The 21828-nt window shown below is 39.0% G+C and overlaps 1 protein-coding gene and 1 non-coding gene across 2 annotated transcripts in view; both read left to right on the forward strand.

The window, feature by feature from the left end:
* Positions 1 to 21563, forward strand: part of WDHD1 (WD repeat and HMG-box DNA binding protein 1) — a 60612-nt gene extending 39049 nt beyond the window's left edge. The window contains exons 16-26 of the mRNA XM_037155686.2: positions 495 to 651; positions 5938 to 6052; positions 6713 to 6844; positions 9725 to 9948; positions 10046 to 10182; positions 11368 to 11424; positions 13246 to 13289; positions 13865 to 14035; positions 14639 to 14769; positions 18986 to 19124; positions 20812 to 21563. Coding sequence (XP_037011581.2) covers positions 495 to 651; positions 5938 to 6052; positions 6713 to 6844; positions 9725 to 9948; positions 10046 to 10182; positions 11368 to 11424; positions 13246 to 13289; positions 13865 to 14035; positions 14639 to 14769; positions 18986 to 19124; positions 20812 to 21012 — 1508 coding nt within the window. The 3' untranslated portion in view covers positions 21013 to 21563. The remainder of the gene's footprint in view (positions 1 to 494; positions 652 to 5937; positions 6053 to 6712; positions 6845 to 9724; positions 9949 to 10045; positions 10183 to 11367; positions 11425 to 13245; positions 13290 to 13864; positions 14036 to 14638; positions 14770 to 18985; positions 19125 to 20811) is intronic.
* On the forward strand, positions 14999 to 15130 carry LOC119057157 (U11 spliceosomal RNA). The gene has a single exon (XR_005084022.2). It is a non-coding gene; the product is annotated as a U11 spliceosomal RNA (small nuclear RNA).
* Positions 21564 to 21828: the final 265 nt, after the last annotated feature.

Here is a 21828-nt window from a genome sequence, read left to right on the forward strand (position 1 = left end):
TTTCACTGAAACTGTTTGTTTTTTCTCTTTATTTGAGGTAAATATCAGTCATATCCTAGGCTTTTTTGTTGTTGTTTGTTTGTTTTTATGTTTTCTCTATTAGGACTTACTCTGTGTGGTTAATGAAATTTTGTGAGAAAATAAAGTTGGATTATTTGCCTTTGGTTTTTGTTCTTATTTTTGTTGTTTACTTTTGAATTAAAAGTTGAATCATTGGTATGTATCTTTAAAATAGTATTTATTGTCCTGGCTGGTGTTGCTCAGTGGTTGAGTGCTGGCTTGTGAACCAAAAGATTGCTGGTTCGATTCCCAGTCAGGGCACATGCCTGGGTTGTGGCTGAGGTCCCCAGTTGGGGGTGGTATGCATGAGAGCCAACCACACATTGATGTTTCTCTTCCTCTCTCAAATAAATAAATGAATACTTAAAATAATATTTATTTAACAAATGTGTAGCTGTGTCTCCAAGTGATTTGTTTTTCTGTTGATGTTACAGGCACCCCCTGTTTCGTGGATTCAGAAGGCATTGTTCGAATGCTAAACAGAGGACTAGGTAATACGTGGACTCCTGTGTGTAACACCAAAGAACACTGCAAAGGAAAATCTGATCACTACTGGGTGGTTGGTATCCATGAAAATCCCCAGCAGCTGAGGTGGGATATTAGAAAATGTTTCTTTCTTTTTTTTTTAAGATTTTATTCATTTATTTTTAGAGGGGAAGGGAAGGAGAGAAGGAGAGAAATATAAATGTATGGTTGCCCCTCATGTGTCCCCCACTGGGAACTGGCCTGCAACCCAGGCATGTGCCCTGACTGGGAATCGAACTGCGATAGTCTGGTTCTCAGGCCAGCGCTCAATCCACTGAACTACACCAGCCAGGGCAGAAAATGTTTCTTAAAGTATATTTTTATTTGTCTTCTACCTTAGTTCATTTACTTGCTTTCTATATTTACTAAATTAGAAATTTGTTTATATGCACTATGAAGTTTTCAATCAGTTGCTTGACTTGGAACTGAGAACAAAATAGGAATTAAGTTTATTAGTGTGGCTAAAACGTTATTTCTGCCCGTTGGTGGGGGACAGTTCTTGTTAGACATGGCATTTCATCTTTTATTACAGCCTCTGATTTATTTTTCTTCACTGGGAGACTTTTTTTTTTCCCACTGGTTTTAGAGAGAGAGGAAGGGAGAAAGAAACATTGCGGGAGCTCAGTTGTCTTCCACATGCCTGGGATTGAGGAGCAAACCTAGCCACGTGCCCTAACTGGGAAATGAGCCTGCACCCTTTTGGTTACGGGACAGCGCTCCAACTAACTGAGCCCCACCAGTGAGGACAGCCTCGTTGTTAACTATGACTTAGAATCAAATGTATATAATTTAGCTGTTTTTGAGGGGTTTTTTTTTTTTTTGTAAACCTTTGGGTATTAACTGACAAATTGGTACAAGTTCGCTATTGATACATGCAGCTCTTATGCTTTTTTGTTTTGTGAATTTATTTATTTATTATTTATTTATTTATTTATTTATTTATTTATTTATTTATTTATTTTCAGAGAGAGGAAGGGAGGGAGAGAAACATCAGTGTGTGATAGATACATCAGTTAGTTGCCTCTTGCATGCCCCCAACTGGGGACCTGGCCCACCATGGAGGCGGGTGCCCTGACTGCATAAGCCAGCAGTCAGTCCACTGAGTCACACCAGCCAGGGCTCTTTTTGAGATGTTTAGCATAATTATTGTAATAGAGTAGAGAAATTAGTGGTATATTGCAAGTGTAGAATTCTCAGTTTATGTAGTCTATATTCAGTGTTGTGTTGAAGATTTCCCTCTTTTCTGACCTGGTACCTTCTTGGTCTGAGAGATTGTCAATGACATCTAGGTACTTGGTGAACAAAGAAGTCTCTCTTTTCATGGCGCTTATAGTCTAGGGAGACAGATAACAGAAACAACTAAATATTAATTACTACTTGGGATAAAAGACATTAATTACTTAAGCCAGACCCAGGATAGAGAATAACAGAAGGGCATGTTTTAGGTGGATTGATCCCAAAAGATTCTTAATGGAGGTAATATTAATATCAGACCTGGATGCCAAGGAGTCTGTTATGGAATAATGGGGTGAAAATCAGTCCCCGTATAGTAAACAGCATGTGTAAAGGCCCTGAGGTCAGAAAGAACTTGATGTATTTGGGAAACTGAAAGGATCTAAATGTGGCTAGTGCATAAGAATCAAGGGGTGATGGGAGGGCATAAATTCAAGACATCAGAAATTTAGACATATATGTTGCATTATAGCCCATGATAGAGAAGTTTGGGTTTTATTTGAAGTGTATCAGGAAGCCATTTAAGGTTTTTATCCAGGGGAATGTTGTAATCTGATTTATGTTATAAAAAGAAAAATATGATCGTAAGTGGATTGGCAGAGGTAAGACGAGAAGTAGGGTGACCAGTTTCCGCGAGTGGATTTATTCCTTCTGGGGATGTTTGAAAATGCGGGATATTGTTTTCAGCTGTGACAACAATGAGGGTTATCCTGGCATTTAGGGAGCTGGGGCCAGGGTGGTTAAACCCTCTAAAACGGTCCTTCTCAACCACGGGTAATCCCAGATGCTTTCAATGCCGACATTGAGAAACACTGAGAAAAATTTCATAGTCATCTAGCTGAGATAAAACAATGGCTGGAACTAGTGTGGGGGCAGTGGAACTGAAGAGAAGCAGATGCAAGATAGAAGCAGTAGGATTTGCTGTTAGTTGGGGAGTGGGTGTGAGAGAGAATGACATTCACAGTTCTAGTTAAAAGCAGCTAGATGGATAGTTGAACTGTTTAAAGATATAAGGGAAATTAAAATGAATTCTGTCTTAGGTTTGTTAAGTTTGAAATGCAAAATATCCAAATGGAGCTATCAAGAAGATACTGGATATATAATTCGAATTCAGAGGAACAGTTTTTGCCTGGAAATATAAATTTGGGAGTCACCAGACTATAGAAGATATTTAAAGTCATAGTAATAAATTAGATGACTTAGCAAGAAGAAAGAGGGAAAATGGTCTTAGAACCCAACCCTAAGAAATTCCAACATTTAGAGGTAAGGTATTAGAGTAGGAATTTTTGCATAAGAAAAAGAGGATTAGCTAGGCAAGTAAGAGAAAAATCATCTGAAGAATATCGTGTAACAGTTGCTGTAAGTGGGGACTATTTCAATAAAGAGGCAATAGTGAGAAAGGAAAATAAAAATTGCTCTTAAATAAATGAAAAGATGATTGATAATCACTAAAAATAAGAAATATAAATCAAAACTAAAAAGAATTCTCTTTTTACCTATCAAATTGGAAAAATCTAAAAATTGCTTGGTGTTGGTAAGGTTCTGGTGAAATCATCACATTTATGTGTTGCTGACGGGGAATACCCACTGGTTAAAATCCCTCTTGAAGGCAGTTTGTCAAGAACTACCAGGATTAGACGTGCGTATGTCCTTTGACCCAATAATTCTGCTTTTAGGATTTGCCCTACAGATATACTACTAGTATTTGCTATTTAATGTACAATACACAGCATCAGCATCACCAGGGAGATTATTAGAAACGCTGAATCTCAGGCATCACATCAGACCTACTCAATGAGAATTTGCATTTTAACAAGGTCTTTCACTGATTTGTGTGCACATTAAAATTTAAGATATACTGCTGCTGGCACATGTGGGAAATGAGACATATAAAAGATACCTTACATGGAAGGGTTGTTAATATTAGCAAAAGATTGGAAACCTAAATTTCTATTAGAAGAATAGATAAATAAATTCTGTACAATTATTTTTACACTAGAGGACTATGCAGGTTTTTTTTTTAAAGGGTGAAGCAGATCCTATGTGTGATAAATAACATGTATCCAGAATATAAACAGAACTCTTAAAACTCAAAAAAGACTCAGTTAAAAAAGTAGGCATCCCTGGCTGTGTGGCTTATTGGTTGGAACATTATCCTGTGCATGAAAAGGTTGCAAGTTTGATTCCCAGTCAGTGCACATACCTAGGTTGTGGGTTAGAGGTAGATTAGTGGTTGCCAAGGGCTTGCAAGGGAGGGGACGGTGGAGAATAGGGAGAGATGGGGAGAGACTGCTGATGGGAGTGAGATTTCTCTTTGGGGTGATGAAAATGTTTTGGAATTAGATGGTTGTGATAGATGCACAACTCTGCATGTACTAAAGACTGAATTATACGCTATGATATCATATGACTATGGCACATTCTGTGTGAACTTTGGTGTATGAATTATATCTTACTAAAGCTATTATTAAAAAGGTAAGGATGCTGAATGTAATGATGGGGAAAATACATAATTGTATTTGCTTATATATGCCAAAGAATTCCTGGAAGAGTGAAAAAGGAAATTAAGAACAGTTACCTGGTACAGGGAAACTCAGAGAGTATAGGAGACTTTTCTGTGTTCTTTTTTACACTTTGTTCATGTAAATGTTTTGTTCAAAAGTTAAGTTGAAATTTTTTAAGTGAAAGAGGTGTAATCCAGTAAACTGAATCAGATAAGAATAGGAGTTAAATTTAAGAAAACTTCTTAGCTTAGATATGTGGAAGTTACTCATAGCCCTTATAAAAGTGCTTTTAGTGACATGATAAAATGTTAAATTCCAGATTGGGGTGGGCTGAGAGCATGTGAAATAAGAAATAAAAGCATAATATGTAGCCCTGGCTGGGTGTCTCAGCTGATTGGAGCGTCATCAAATGTACAAAATGGTTGTGGGTTCGATCCCCCGTTGGAGCTCATAGGAGGCAACTAATCAATGTTTTTCTCTCACATCGATGTCTCCCTCTCTCTCTCAAACTTTCCCTCTCTCTCTAAAATCAATAAACATATCCTTGGGTGAGGATTTTTAAAATTGCATCATATGTAGTTAACTCTTTAACAGAATTCAGCTGTGAAGAAGAAGAGATGGGGCGGTATCTAAAGAAAGCTATTAAAGAAGGGATTGTTTAGTTTGGGTGATTTTAGTGTCTTTGTAATCTTTTGGCAATAAATTTAGTAAAGAGGATGAGATTGATAATGTAAGAAGGAGACAAAGGATTGAAATCTTCGAAAAAAAAGAAAAGGTGATATAGACTTTATATCATCTGTGTAAAATAGGAAGTAAGACATTTTATCATTTGTGAGAGAGAAGAAGATAGACAATTGCAGATCCATTTAGCAGTTGAGGGATGAGAGGAATTCCTGTCTGGGGGCTTCTGCTGAGTTGGCAGGTTGTGGAGCCGTGCTGAGGGTATTTTTGAAGGTAGTGGTTGGCAGTGTGGGGTGTTTGAGAAAACATGATCTTAGAAAGTGCAAATCAAACTGCTAGGGAACCCTAGAGGAATTGCTGGTTAGTATCCCTGTGCCTTAACGTCTCAGAGTCTCCAAGTAAGTACTCCACTGGACCTTGTTAATATCCAGGGGAGTATATTAGTTAACTGTTTCCAACAGTTCTTAGGGTGTAGGTTGTTCTTGGAATTTTTGCATGTTATTCTCAGGAATCAAGTTATTTAGTAATTTGAATGAAAAAATTCACATCTTTATCATAAGAGGCTAAATTTTGAACCTATAGGGTTGAAATCCATCTAATGTTTATTCAAGTAAGATGGTTTGTTTTGTTAGTAAACGTCATCTTGAAAAGGTATATTTAGCCCTGGCTGGCGTAACTCAGTGGATTGAGCACAGGCCTGTGAGCCAAGGGGTTGCAGGTTTGATTTCCAGTCAGGGCACATGCCGGGTTTGGGGCCAAGTCCCTAGTAAGGGGCACGTGAGAGGCAACCACACATTGATGTTTCTCTCCCTGTCTTTCTCCTTCCCTTCCCCTCTCTCTAAAAATAAATAACATCTTTTAAAAAAGAAAAGGTATATTTCATTTAATATTACAAATATACATGTTTATGGTAAAACTTTTTCTTTAACGACAGGTGCATTCCTTGTAAAGGCTCTCGGTTTCCTCCCACCCTTCCGCGCCCTGCTGTGGCTATATTATCCTTTAAGCTTCCTTACTGTCAGATTGCAACAGAGAAGGGACAGATGGAGGTACGTGGAAATCTTGCATTGACACTCTAAATGCACTGCCTGTGATACAGCCACTTCAGAATTGTCTCAATGACCAGTATTGAGTATTCATTACTTTGTAATTAAATAGAGGTAGCAGGGAGGGAGGGGCTGCTTGTGATCACCAGGGCACCTGATCGCCGTCTCTGCCGCCAAGGACTTTGTCTGGGAGGTGAACGGGTGGTGTCCACAGTGCGCACGGGTGTAAGCGCTCACTGGCAGAGTAGGGCAAGTCCTGAGAGAGACGGCGTGCCTCCGTGAGGTGTTTGTGCCATGAGTTTTGATTCAGTCTAGTCCTAGCCCTGCACCATCTAAAGTCATTTGAAATCTTGCATTTAGTTATTCTAAACAAGAAGCAAATTGGCTTCTAAGAAACTAGTTTATCCGGTTATTTGAATATGAACTATAATAGCTAGGAAACTGTTTTAAAACACTGTATTTCTTTGCTATTTCCCTCTCTTCTTTTAAGGATAGGAGATAAAGTCAAGCCGTAGTATCCTATTAGTTAGAATTTGATGCTATAGAGATGAGTATTTCAGGAAATATTTTATTCAGAAACTGGCACGTTAAGATAAATATTTAACACTTGCCTGGTATTAAATGATAGATAGTTGACTAAGCGATTTTTTTCTACTTTTGCAGGAACAGTTTTGGCGTTCAGTTGTGTTTCACAACCACTTTGATTATTTAGCTAAAAATGGTTATGAATATGAAGAGAGCTCTAAAAATCAAGCAATAAGAGAACAACATGAACTTTTATTGAAAATGTTTGCAGTAAGTAAAATAAATATACTGATAAAACTAAAGTTAAATGCTCTTTTAAATTTGAATCTCTTAAAGGTATGTGAATTAGCACTGACTTCCACAGCCTAGAATTCTTAAGTTGTATCCAGTGGTATTTTGCTCTCTTAACAAAAGTTCTGTTTTTCCGTTGACATTGCATTTAAAATATTGGAAACATTATCTTGCATCTAAGATCATAGGCAGTAATAAACTGTTCTGGTGTTCTGCCACCACTCTTTTTGCCTTTGCCCCCCACAGTTTTAATGGGTCCTCCAAGTTATTTTGATGCTTAATAAAGTTTGAGAACCAGGGACTCCAGCTTGTACTCTTAATCCTGTGCAAAAGAGTTCCTAAACTTCCAAGGGTGTCCAGTCTTAAGAACTTTCATAAGGCTTTTAGATCTGCCTATTTTTTCTTACTTTCCTAGGTTGCTGTGATGGTAAAAGTTTGTTTATAGCCAGTGACCATGTTCATTGGTGCCTGGCATATTTAAATTAAGTATTTTTACCTTTGGAGGTAAATGCAGTTCTTGAAATACAAGGTTCGTACTTGTGTCCTCTCTCCACTTGCTTTATAGAGAGCAGTAGAATGTAGTATCTTCCTTGCTCATCTTGCACTAGGCTAGAAGTCGCTTGAGGTCAGTGGCATGCCAGGTGCTCAGTGCTATTGACTACAGGACAGACCTCAGTATTTCTTGAGAGAGTAATGGTCCAGACTTTTCCCTTTAAAGTTGAGGGAAGGAGTTCTGAGGGAAAAGGGGTATCTAAGACCACAGAGCCAATTGTAACTAGTCTCCAGAAGATGGTGTTTACTACAGTCACCTCTGGGCAGCACTGCCTTGAGTTTAGTACTGAAGGAATTCAGTCAGTTTATTGTAGAGTCAATTTTGTTCCTTTTATAAAGTGTCATTTGTGGTCTAGGAACTACCAATCATGTTACCTCCTACAACGCATTTAAGGAAACATTGGATTTATTTACCATTTAGTTTCACAGGAGCTTTTCCGCTGGACCAGTGTTTCTCAGGGGGGTACTGGTAACTCTGGGGATTGGCCTTCAGCATTCCTGGCCCCCTGGCAAATGCCTGTTCAACCTGGTTACTGTGAAAATCAGCAGGTCCTTGAATAACATCGTTTCATTCAATGTCAGGAATAAGGAGGGGGGGAAACTCAACTCCTGGCAGGGGCTGCTATCTGTGTGGAGTTCGCACCTTCTCTCCTTGTCTGGGTGGGTATTTTTCAGGTACCCCAGTTTCCCCCCACATCCCAAAGATGTGCACATTAGGTGAATTGTGTGTCTACATTGTTCCAGAGTGAGTCAGTTGGATGTGGGGGTGAGTGCAAAGGAAAGGCATTCTTTGAAGAATGGGGTCATGTTTTGTGCCCTGAGCTATTGGGATAGGCTCTGGCCACCCATGACCCTGAACTGGAATGGTGGGTTGGAAAAGAATTATCTCACTCATGTTTATCAGTCTTTCTTAAATATACGAATAGCACACATATATTTCAATATTCAATGTTAGAACTATTTTGGGTCTTTAGAAGTTTGATGATGTTTTTTGTGACCAGAAATATGCTGTAGGAACATAACTCTTATTTTATATCAATTAGCCTGTGGTAAAATTGGTTTGTTATGTGTCCTTTAGATTAAAGTCACAGTTTCCAGGAACCCATCAACCATGTTAAATGAGGACTAACTGTACTTCCTTTTATTTCTTAATGGCCCCTGAGGCAGAGGACCAACCCTGATTGAGAAGTATTGCTTATAGATAAGTGATACTAGAAAACTTGAGAAGAATGTGCCAGTGAATATCTAAAGTTTCTGTCTGATGAATCAGACATGGGATGTCCAAGGAACAAAATATATAGTCCTTTTACCCTGTGAATTATGAGACCCTTAGTAGTCTTCGAAGTGTTAATTTTTCTCACATTGTAGTTGAGTTGTCAAAGTTCATACCGAAAGAAAACTAGTTAGTGTTTTCTAGGAGATGTTAAATGAATACCCTTTGTTTCATATTATTAAGTATAAACAGAGCAAGAAAAAGGAAGTTGTTTGTTAATTTGGAAGTTGTATAAAACTGTTTCTGGTAGCTGGAGATCATAGATAATAACACTTTTTTTTTTATCCTCATTGAAGGATATATCCACTAACTCCAGAGACAGAGGAAAAGGGTGGAGAGAGACAGACAGACAAACATTGATGTGAGAGAAACATCGATCATTTGCCTCCCGTATGTGCCCTGATTGGGGACCAAACCAGCAAACTAGGCATTCAGTTCCCTGGCTGGGAATTGAACCTGCAACCTTTCAGTTTATGGGCTGACACCCCAACCAATTGAGCCGCACCAGTCAGGGCCACAGTCACACTGTAAAATTACTGGATAAATCTGCTTGTCCCCACCCAAATTCGCATAGTAGTATTCGTGTGCCAATTCTGGGCAGAGTAATAACCAATAAATCCTCCACAGTTTTATTCCTTCTTTGAATCTGTAACCCTATTTGGTGACAGTGGGAAAACAAATTTAGGAGAACCACATTTGCATTTGAAATGAATTTCTTACTTTCCTTGCAATGAATAGCTTAAAATGATATACCATAGTTCATTGAATCCAAGCTACTGTTCATTGTAAAATGCACCATTATTTTATTCATTTATGCCACTGAGAAAAAAAATGCTGCGAATTAAACTCTGATCTACTACCATGGATTGTAACACTCTTCCCAGTTTCAGAGATGTGAAAATGTGCATCTTAGAATCAATGAGATAAAGTATCTAGAAAGCTTTTTTCTCAGTTTTATTAGTAGTTTCATCCCTTAATTTTTAAAAAGTTTAACTTAATGCGATTTGATTTCTTTGTTTTCCTTTTTGGGCTAGCTTTCCTGTAAACTGGAGCGGGAATTTCGTTGTATGGAACTTGCAGATCTGATGGCTCATAATGTTGTGAATTTAGCCATTAAATATGCTTCTCGTTCTGGGAGACTAATGTTGGCCCAGAGACTTAGTGAACTGGCTGTAGAGAAGGCAGCAGAATTGGCAGCAACCCAGGAAGAAGAGGAGGAAGAGGAAGAAGTTGATTTCAGACAAAAGCCGAGTGCTGGGTAAGAAGTATTCAGTTGTTTGAATTTTTCCTTACCATTCTGAATATTAACTTTGTCTTTACACATAGCTCTTTATTAAATAATATTATCTTTTTAGTTACAGTAATAGTCCTACAGAGTGGAGCCAGTCAAGGCTCAGAAATCAGGTTGAAGAAGCTGTAGAAGACACTGAAGAAGCGGATGATACTGAAGAACCTGATGATACAGAAGAAAGATCAGAAATACCTAAGCAGGGTAAGATACATTTTAAACTGTAAGATACAGTTTAAAGATGAGAAATGTCATGTGTGGGACTTCCCCTAATTTACTGAGCTAGGAAAAATGAACACAGTAGTCTTGCTTATCCATGATTTTGCTTTTCATGGTTGTAGTTATTCACAGTCAACTGTGGTCGCAAATGTTGAATGGAAGATTCCTGAAATATATAATTCATAAATCTTAAATTGTGTCGTTCTGAGCGGCATGATGAAATCTTACACCCTCTGATCCATCCCTCCAGGGATGTGAATTATCCTTTGTCCAGTGTATTTACACTGTGTGTGCTACCCGCCCATTAGTCCTTTGGTCACTCATGTATCATATCTCAGATCATCTGTGGTATCACAAGACCTTTGTTCAGGTAACCATCACTTTACTTAATAATGGCCCCAAAGCATGAGAGTTGCGATACTGGCAATTCAGATATGCTAAGGAGAAGCTATAAAGTTCTTTTAAGTGAAAAAGTGGCAGCTTTTGACTTCATAAGAAAAGAAGAAATTGTATGCGGAGGTTGCTAAGATCCATGGTTAGAAGGAGTTTTCTGTCTGAAATTGTGACAAAGAAATTTATGGTAGTTTTGCTGTCACACCTCAAAGTGCAAAAGTTATAGCCACGGTGTGTGGAAATGCTTGTTGAGATGCGGGTGGAAGGCGTGAACAGGAAACACCTTCTGGCTGGTGGCAGCCTGTTGCCCCAGAATGCAATGAGCCCTTAAAGACTTCACCCTGGAATGAGTGACCACATTCCCATAACTTTATCACAGCATATTGTTACAATTGTTCCATTTTGTTGTAGTTACTGTTGCTAATCTCTTACTGTGCCTTTTCATAATTAAACTTTATCATAGATATGTTCGGGTGGGGCAAAAGTAGGTTTACAGTTGTTCATATGAAAGATAATCCAATAATTAATAAATAATCATACAAGAGTAAACTGTTTCGTATACTCACAACTGTAAATGTACTTTTGCTCTGCCCTGTATATGTAGGAAAAATCATAGTACATACAGGGTTCAGTACTATTCTCGGTCGGTTTCAGGCATCTGTTAGGCATCTTGGAATGTATCCCTCATGGATAAGGGGGGATTGCTGTACTCATCCTTCTTCAAGATACCTGTCTGTTGATTATAGAGGATGACTTTATCTTCCCATTTACATTTAGGACAGAACCCATTTTCCAAAAGTGCAAATTCCTCTGATGTGCCATCTACTAAGTCAGGTAAGAAATACTTGTAATTTTGTAATATCAAGAAGATTTCTTAAGTAGTCTTTAAAGTGATACATCTACTCAAATACACTTTACTCTTTAGGGCCTGTTTGTTTTCTTGTTGATTTGGGTTTTTGTTTGGGGTTTTTGTTATTATCGGTGATGTTTGTGAAATCATGGTCATTTAACAAATATTTATTAAATGCCTATTGTGTGTCAGATATTTGGATGAGGGATGTGGAAGTCAAGAAGACATGTGTGGTGTGTACAGAGTATTAAAAGAGTATGTAATTTATTCAGTGGTGGGAGGTAGGTTGGGGCTCCAGGGAAGACCACATGGAGTGTTTAAAGCAGACACATGAACAATGACAGTAAAGTGAGCAAAGGTGGGTGGAAGCAGAAGCAGAGACAAAACATGTGCGGCAACTTGTAAGAAAGCTGTGAAGAGCACAGAAAGCAAAGAAAAAGTGGTGCTGAGTGAATGATTTGGGGGTAAATGGGCAGGATCCAAATCATGCAGGGTCACATAGTCCATAGTAAGGATTTTGATCTTTATTCTAAGGTTGTTAGGAAGCTGTAGGTTTTGAGCAGGGGCATAGCATGCCACTCTGCTGAGGAGGAATGCATATTAAGTGACTACAGTCCAAGTGAGATCGAGGAGTGGCCTGGACTAGGCCAGTGATGACGGTAGAGAGAACAGGAAGAATTGAGGAGGTTGTTGAGAAGATGATAGAGAGAGTGTAGAAGTTGGGGTATGAAGAATGACTCAGTTTCTCTGCTTCTGTAGTTGAGTGAACAATGGTGCCAATTACTGAGTCAGGAAACACCAGGGAAGTGCAGGTTTAGATAGGAAGATGATGAATTACTACTGGATATTTGGGTCAGGAGCTCAGGAGAGTAATGTCTCTGAAATTGAGATATAAAGTGAAAATCATTGGTATTAGTGTAGCAGTTTAAACTATGGGCCTGGGTAAGGGAGCATTGGGGGAGGATGTAAAGTGAGGAGAAAAATGAGCTTAGGCTTAGGGAATCCCCAACATTTAAACATGAGATAGAGGTGGACAGGAGGGGAGCCATCGACGGAGAGTAAGACCAGAGAAAGAGGAGGTAAGTAAGTGTAACACAGTATCTGAGAAGTCAAGGGAGGAGACAGTATCAAGGAGAAAGGAACACTCAGCTGTGCAGAATGCTGTTAAGAGGGAAAATAAGATGATGACTGAAAATTATCCACCGGATTTGGCTACGTAAAGTTTTATTGAGTACTTAGCAAGAGCAGATTCTGTAGGGTAGTAGGGCCGGAAGCCAGGTTATAGTAATATGAGCAGTGAGGAAATGGGAATAGCGTGTAGACAGCTCTTGAAAAATTTGGCTGTATATGGGGAGGTGAGGGGATATGGTGGCTGGAAGGTAGAGAGGATTCATTTGGGTTTTGTTTGTTTAAGTTGAGAAACTTGAATAGCCAATGAGGGAAAAGTCAAAGATGGTGTAACCATTGATAGGACCAAGTGTCTTGGTAGAGCAAGAGGGGTGAGGTGGAGAGCACCAGGAGAGGAATTACTAACCTGGCTAAATAAGATACCATTCTTCCATGCTAACAGGAGAAAAGAGTAGATCTACATGTGTTGGGTTGGCAGATTTTACAGTGGTGAGTTGCAGTAGTGCCTAATAGCTTTTATTTTGTCTTGGAAATAGGAACGAGGTCACGTGTAGTTAATAGTTTTAACGTTACAGAGTACATTTCTTTTTATATAATACAGATTAAAACATTCCATGTATTATTACAGAAGTCCTCTGTTTTACCACTATTAAGTGAGGGTTTCTTTCTTCTGAAAGGTGCAATTGCCTCTGGCAGCCAAGGACGAGTAAACCCCTTCAAGGTAAAGTCTTTCCAGTGATATTTTCTATTTAAATACATTCCCATCCAGAGAAATACAGAGTCTGGCACAAATAATATCCCTTTTTTATTACATAAAAATATTTTATTACAAAATCATAATCATATAATTCTATAATATAACAATGTCACACTCAAGCACACCATGTGACATTTTAGGTGAAATCTTCAAATTCCTCTCCCTCTCGTGTGAGACATTCACGTACCCTACCAACTACCCTCGAAGGCGTTAGTTCTGCCAGCCCCCGTATTTTCAAACCATGTTATGGCCCTCCCGGGTTGGAGGCATTAAAGACTGCAGCAGATCTTCGTGAAAACAAACACAAAAGCAGCATAGGTTCAGGGGTCATATTTTCTACTTATTTCTAAGTACCTGTTTTTCTTGGGATGTGGTATTTGGGAATGTGTGGATCAGTCTTAATTTGGATTGTACCAAATTTAGTCAGTTTCAAAAATGAGACTACAATGCAAACTTAATTGAAATTTTAAAGGGAAATAAATTACTGGGATTCTTTTTCTTCTTTAAACATAAAATGTTAACACAAGTTTATTCTGTAGGTATCAGCCAGTTCCAAAGAGCCAGCCGGTTCAGGGAATTCAGGACGTTCTGCTAACATTTTAGACAATATGAACAAATCATACAAGAAATCTACTGCACTTAATCGAGCTACAAATAACGATAAGTCTCCAGTGATAAAGCCTCTAGTTCCAAAGCCAAAGTCTAAGCAGGTACTGGTTACCACATCTGCAGTAAACATCACAGGATCTGTTGGTTGTACTTTAGTTCATTTCACTGTTTCAGGTGTGGGACGGGAGGCTGCGGTTGTCGTCATGGATTGTCTAGTGAGGGCAGAGGTTCTCCACTCTGGATTTGCTTCAGAATCATTTTTCCCCCGCCAGACTGTATGCCCAGACCTTGAGGACTTGGGCATCTATCTTTTTTTGTTTTTAATTTTCCAGATGGTTCTGGTATGTATTTCTAGTCATCTACAATGACTGTGGAATACCTGGCTGTAATCTTCCCTTGCCCTGTGTTCCCATTTTGCTTCCCAGGTTTCATCCCATTTCTGTCATGAGTAAAATAGATCTACTGTTTATCTTTTCCATTTCTTATAACTCTGTTTATTTAGAAAACATGGAATTTGAAGTATGGTTTTGGGGGTCTGTGTGTATGTGTGGGGGGGTGCTTATTTTCTGAGAATTTAAGGGCTTAACATGTTGGTGTAAAAATTCTAAATAATTATAAATGTTTTTCCACATTTTTCAAAACTTGTGTGTATGTGTAAATCATACCTGATTTTGTTGCAGTACTCTGTATGTTTGTTTTCCCAGGCGTCTGCAGCATCCTATTTCCAGAAAAGAACTTCCGAAGCTGATAAGATTGAGGAAGTGAAAGAAGAAAACCCTGAAAATTCATTATCTGAAGCCCCAGCCACATGTCCTCAAAGCACTGAAAACCAAAGGTCAGTGCGTAGGGAGGGTTAGTGTTCTCAAGACACAGTCTCCCCATGAAAGACATACAGAAGCAGCGAAGACGCTTACGCAGCCCTGTTATTTATTATTGTAAATCACTCATTGACACTGGTAGTGGGCATTTTGAATAATTACAACTTTATGGAAGTCACAAATACTGATTTATGCCTATTTATATTACTTATTAAAATATGCTTTTTAAAAAAAGATTTTATTTTTAAAAGGGGCTTCTGTCGTGAGTGGCACACGTGGGGCAGCTTGACTGCTCTACATGCGGAATCGACGTCGAGATTGCTGAAGCATAATGTTTTGGTACCTGGGCAGCTAGCGATTGTTGGTCCTGGAACCCTTGACATACTAAAAAATAAAAAGATTTTATTTATTTATTTATTTTAGAGAAGGGGAGGGAGGGAGATAGAGAGGGAGAGAAGAATCAATGTATGGTTGCCTCTCACGCACCCCCTACCAGGGACCTGGCCCACAACCCAGGCATGTGCCCTTGCCTGGGAATCAAACTTGGGGACCCTTTGATCTGCAGGCCGCACTCAATCCACTGAGCCACACCAGCTAGGGTGAAAGTGTGCTTTGATAAATTGGATGTTTTAAATTGTAGATACATTTTATTAGGACACTATATTTTACAACTAGTTTTTTTAATAGATAATATAATTATATAGGAAAAACATAGTCAAAAGAGGTGTGATGAAGAGTAAATCTCTTTCCTATTTATCCAGTTCCTCTCTCCATAGTCACTACAACCATTTTCTTATATAGCCTTCCACAATTAATCTATGCATGTACAAACACTTCTATTAGTCTTTTGTTGTTTTGGTTTTTTGTTTTATAGAAATGGTAGCTTATACATTGTTCTGTGCCTTGCTTTTTTTCACTTAGCAGCTTTTGCAGGTCATTTCAGATTTCTACACAAAGTTTCCTTCATCTTTTTATACTAATTTAATCAATATACCATAATTTACTTAGTTCTCTACTGGTGGAGAAAGGTCTTTTGCTAGTACAAATAGTACTGCAATGGATAACTTCATGTGAATGTCATTTCTCACATAGACTTATAGCTATGGATTCCCATTTATATGGTTCAAATTAATGAAACCTTGTAATTCTGATAGATATTGCCAGATTGTTCTGCGTTGATATTATCATTTTGTGTGCCTTGTTTGTCCATGTCCTATTTTTCTCTTTTTTTTAATATATTTTATTGATTATGCCATTACAGTTGTCCCATTCCCCCCACTTCATTCCCCTCCACACCCCTCCCCTCACATTCCCCTTCTTTAGTTTATGTCCATGTGTCATAAGTTCTTTAGCTTCTACATTTCCCATACTATTCTTGCCCTCCCCTTATTTTCTCCCCACCGTCTGTGCTACTTATTCTCTGTACCTTCTCCCCTCTCTCCTCCTCCCACTCCCCTGTTGCTGACCCTCCATGTGATCTCCATTTCTATGTTTCCGCTCCTGATCGAGCTGTCCACTTAGTTTGCTTTTGTTTTAGGTGTGGTTGTTAATAACTGTGAGTTTGCTGTCCATTCACTGTTCATATTTTTTATCTTCTTTTTCTTAGATAAGTCCCTTTTAACATTTCATATAGTAAGGGCTTGGTGATGATGAACTCCTTGAACTTGACCTTATCTGAGAAACACTTTATCTGCCCTTCCATTCTAAATCAGATCTTTGCTGGATAGAGCAATCTTGGATGTAGGTGCTTGCATTTCATGACTTGGAATACTTCTTTCCAGCCCCTTCTTGCCTGTAAGGTCTCTCTTGAGAAATCTGCTGGCAGTCTGATGGGAACTCCTTTGTAGGTGACTGTCCTGTTATCTCTTGCTGCTTCTGGAATTCTCTCCTTCATTTTAATCTTGGGTAACTTAATGATGATGTGACTTGGTGTGTTCCTCTTTGGGTCCACCTTCTTTGGGACTCTCTGAGTTTCCTGGATTTCCTGGAGGTCTATTTCCTGTGCCAGATTGGGCAAGTTCTCCTCTATTATTTGTACAAATAACTTTTCCACTTGTTGCTCTTCCTCTTCCCCTTCTGGTACCACTGTAATTCAGCTGTTGGAATGTTTAAAGATGTCCTGGAGGTTCCTAAGCCTCTCCTTATTATTTTTTTTTCCCCGAATTCTTTCTTCATTCTTTTCTGGTTGGATGTTTCTTTCTTCCTTCTGGTCCACTCCACTGATCTGAGTCCCAGTTTTCTTCCCATCACTATTGGTTCCCTGTGCATTTTCCTTCATTTTACTTAGTGTAGCCTTCATTTGTTCATCTAATTTGCGACTAAAATTAACCAGTTCTGTGAGCATCCTGATCACCAGTGTTTTGAACTGTGCATCTGATAGGTTGGCTATCTTTTGGTTGCTTAAAGGTATTGGCTCTGGGGCTTTGATTTGTTCTTCTGATTGAGCTATTTTTGGTCAGGTTGCGCCTGTTATGTATGAGGGGCAGAGCCTTAGGTGTTCACCAGGGCGGGTCAACCCAGTCGCTGGGTTCTGACTAGGGGCAGGGTCAGAGAGGGAGCAGTGGTGCTTGTTCCACGCTGTCTTGGATTTCGGTCCCCTCTGCCACTTCCCACAAGCAAATTGGGCCCTTCTGGTGCTAGTTCCTGAGTGGGTGGCTTGTGTATGTTCTAGGACCCTGTGGGTCTCTCCAAGGAACTCTCCTGTGAGGCTGGGAGTCTCTCCCGGCACCTTGACCCATGAAAGTTTTCTCAATTGGTGTTTTTAGGCTTTATTTCCCATCGCTGGGGCCCTGGGTTGTGTGGTTTGTCTCACTGCCCATTTTTTGCCTGGTTTATCTGTGTGTGAATGTGTGTCCACGGTCAGCCAGCCGCCTTGCTCGCCTTACTGGGTTTGCCGGTCTCCTCCCCGCGCCCGGGTTGCCAGCCACCACCTTTTCCTGCCGGGATCCCTCTGCCGGCAGCCAACTCCACCCCTCTTACCGGTCTGGATGAATGAATGGTTCATCGTTGTCGGGCTTTGGTACAGTTCAGTTTTCTGTCTGTTCTGGTTGTTTTTTTGTTTCTAAATTTTTGTTGTCCTTAAATTTGGTTGTGTGAGGAGGTACAGTGTTTCACTTATGCTTCTATTGTGGCTGGAAGTCCCATGTCCTGTTTTTCCACCATTGCAGTATGTTACCACATTTCTTAATTTGTCATGCTACATTTATTTAAAATGTGTCAGTTAGCCCTGGCTGGTGTAGCTCAGTGGATTGAGTGCAGGCTGTGAACCAAAGGGTCACCAGTTTGATTCCTGGTTGGGGCACATGCCTGGGTTGCCGGCTAGGTACCCAGTGGGGGCCATGTAAGAGGCAACCACACATTGATGTTTCTCTCTCTCTTTTTCCCTCCCTTCCCCTCTCTCTAAAAATAAAATAAGATCTAAAAATAAATAAATAAAATAAAATGCATCAGTTAAATAGAAAAAGTCACTTTATTCTTATTATGTTAACCAGTTTAATTTGAGAGGGAAGCTATGTGTAGGTAGCTATGTGTTTTTGTTCTGTTTTGCTCTGAATTCAATTTAGATATTAAACACTGAAAATTTTAAGAAGATTCAGTGTTTTATACTATCAACAGGATATACACAAAAAATATACTTGGTTAATATGAAATGTTTGCATTAAACCCTTACTTGTGACCTAAAGACAGTTGTGTCAGAAGTGAAATCTAGTAAAATCGACCAGTGTGCTGTGTGCATGTTTTACATGATGATGATACCAGAAAGGACCCACACTCCCAAGTCAGCTGCGAGAGCCAGGGTTAGAGGGCGGCCGAAGAGCTTGACAGAAATCCTGAAGATTTCTGGTTTGGGAAATGGAGAAAGAGCCTACGTACCAAGGCCGCACGGAAAAACTTTACTGGTCCAGGGGGGCTAAGTGGGATTGGAGACCTTGAGCCTGTCAACATTAAAAAAAGAGTTGAAAGTGCAGAGTTCGTGTTTGCCGCACTTAGAAAATACAAGTGTGAGTAATCCCTTTGAACTGACCTTACAAAGGATTTTTCGGTTCATTATTCCTATAGTCTCCAGGCAGTTTTAAGTAATATATAATATGATTATGAACAAGTATAGCCACTTGTTTCTCTCTTCACACAACTGTGCAAAGGGGAATGGTTAGTTACTAACCTGGAAAGTCATAAAGCACTTTGAACAGTATTTCAGGTATTACACTTTTTCTCATGTTTGTGCTCTTTCAGGCCAAAGACTGGGTTCCAGATGTGGCTGGAAGAAAACAGAAGTAGTATTTTGTCTGACAATCCTGACTTTTCAGATGAAGCAGACATAATAAAGGAAGGAATGCTTCGATTTAGAGTATTGTCTGCTGAAGAAAGGAAGGTAAGGATAATTGTGTGGAGGTTCAGATCTCGGTGAATTCACAAGTTTTTTAAATTCTTATGGAAAAATACCTTTTCTGTTTTTGAAAAAAGAATACATTTCAATAAACTTTGGATGGAGAGGAAATTAAGTAACTAAAATGCCAGCATGGAACATATGGATATATAGTAGTTATTAGTGCATCTGGTTAATTTGGGGTCAGGTATATTGTTTACATCTGTATTGGTTCCTATATATTTTATACCCCAAGAACAAGTTCATTACTTATAAATTAAGAGCAAATAAAACAAATAAATAAAAATGAAGTTAATTCACATTTTTAGACTGGTACTTTAGGGTCTTGTAAGCAGACTTTTTAAAGATGCTATTTACTTACACGGACTACTGCTTTTGTGGGGAGGAGCTGGTGTTCGGTTCCATCCTTTCACATGGGAATGAGAGCCGGTGGCTTGTACCTGTTGCTCCTCATGAATTTCTGCCACGTGAAGGAAGGCTAGGAGCAGCTTTCTGTTGCAGTGGGAAGGCGTGTGTGTGGTGCATCAGTTAAATCCTGGGGCTTCACTTCCCCAGGGGTGGCAGTGTGCAGCTCAGGCACCTAGAGACAGAGTCTCGCCATGATAAACTGGGTTTTGTGAGGAAAGGTGTAAAATGAGGAAGCAACTGGCCTCACCACCTCTAGTTTCATTTAGAATCTCAGCAGCAGCTTTGTGGTTCTTATTTTTTAGAAGGTATTTATAAAAGCATAAAAATTCTAAAGAATTAGGTAAAATGGCCTCTGAATGAATCAGACTTTATGAGCAAAAGGAAACAAGTTGGCAAAAGTTGTGATTGTTTTTGAATACTTAGAATTGTAATTAATATTTTCAAGATAAATCTTAAACATTTACTTACATCCAATCTGTTCATGTGAGAAATTCTACGGCTCAAAGTCTCTTTTTCTATAGTAAATAAATGATGAGGAATATAAAGGAGGAGGAGGAGGAACTATTATAAATGAAAAGAGATTTAAGAGACGGATGAAATGAGTGAAGCTGTTAGGTTCTTGGTTAGTGAATAGAGGCCAATCCCAAAAGAGTGTACACAGTACGTAACATCCCTGAAATGACAGAGTCAGAGGGATGAAGGACAGATGGAGAGTTGGGGCCTTGGTGAGGAGTGGGGGCAACGTGGTGGCTCCTTGTGGAGATGGGACTGTTCTGTATCGTGAAGGTCGTGGTAAACACATGAACCTGCAGTAGAAGTGAAGGCACACACACTCAAAGGGATTTTTGATGTTCGCATCCTTGTTGGGATATGATATAGCACTACAGTTTTGCGAGATTGTTACCACTGGGGAACCTGGGTAAAGGGTACATGGGATCTTTCTGTATTATTTTCTACAACTGCATGTGAATCTACAATCTCAAAATGAAAAGTTTCACTTTAAAAAGTACTTTGCACTTAATATGGTTATATACAAGCAGAGTTTAGATTGAAATATTATAGAGGTACAATGTAAATTTTTTAATGTACTCTGCAATTAAGTAATAAGAAATTTCTTAATGAGATTCCTTTATGATTAGCTTAACAATTCAAGTGCTAATTATATTACTTTATATACAGGAATATTACCTGAAAAAGATTTTTTTAGTGATTCTCTATTTCTTTGTTATTGAGTAAAATTTTTTCTCCTCCAATATTTTGACAGGCATGGGCCACCAAGGCCAAAGGAGGAACTGCAAGTGATGAAACTGAAGCAAAGAAGCGGAAACGCGTGGACGATGAAAATCGAGAAACCGAACACCAGGAAGAAAAAGCAAAGGAGAATGTGAATTTGCCTAAAAAGCAAAAACCTTTAGATCTTTCTACAAATCAGAAACTGTCAGCTTTTGCATTTAAGCAGGAATAGAGTAAGGAAGTAGCCTTAGGAAACTATGGCTTTTTCTTTACCGTCTTTGATGAATCTGGACTTTTTAAAAAATCTTTGGAAAACACTATATATTTTTAAAAGAGTTTAAAGACAGTTGTTTGTCTTTGTAAGGTAATGTAGTAATTATACTGGTGTATGTGGCCAGGAGTGTGTGAAAACGGTCATTTCTGCCGATTCCCATGGGAAGCCAGTTTGATTTTGTTTTTTACCTTCAAAACCATTAAAAGCCAAGGCAGTTCTGCCTCTGAGCATTGAAGTACCTTGTAGGGATTTCTTCTGTTGGATTGTCATGTGCTGGAGAGAACTGGGGTGGTTCTCTTTCCGGGTGTGCCACCGCACGCTGCTCGCTGTCCCTGCTGGACCGAGGGCCATGTTTTTTAATGTAGGCCCTGAACATGTAAATAATTTTGTAGATGAGACTTTTGCTTCTGTTTGTTCTGGAAATTTCTTCATATGTGGCTTTTAGTTCTCTGTATAGCTTCGTTTTTAAGAAAATAAATAAAACTTTCAGGTTTTCATATATAGCTTGATATGGCCTTAACATTGTATTTCCATAGGATAGAAATATTTCTAAAAATCTGTTTTATATTTATTACCATAATTTTCTCCACCATCCCCACCCTGCTGTACATTATACACACAGAAGAGAAGAACTGAAGGTAGTATGTTGATAGTGTGTAGCCCAGGGCATAAGTAATGTGCTCCTGGTAAGGAACTCTGCTTGTCAGCATTAGCAATACTTTTCTGAGCAAGCCTTTGAAGAGAGTAAAGAATTAGAGAAAATGTTTACTTTTT

This window comes from Artibeus jamaicensis, unplaced genomic scaffold (genome assembly GCF_021234435.1).
Source record: "Artibeus jamaicensis isolate MK-2021 breed Jamaican fruit bat unplaced genomic scaffold, CSHL_Jam_final contig_548, whole genome shotgun sequence".
NCBI lineage: Eukaryota > Metazoa > Chordata > Mammalia > Chiroptera > Phyllostomidae > Artibeus > Artibeus jamaicensis.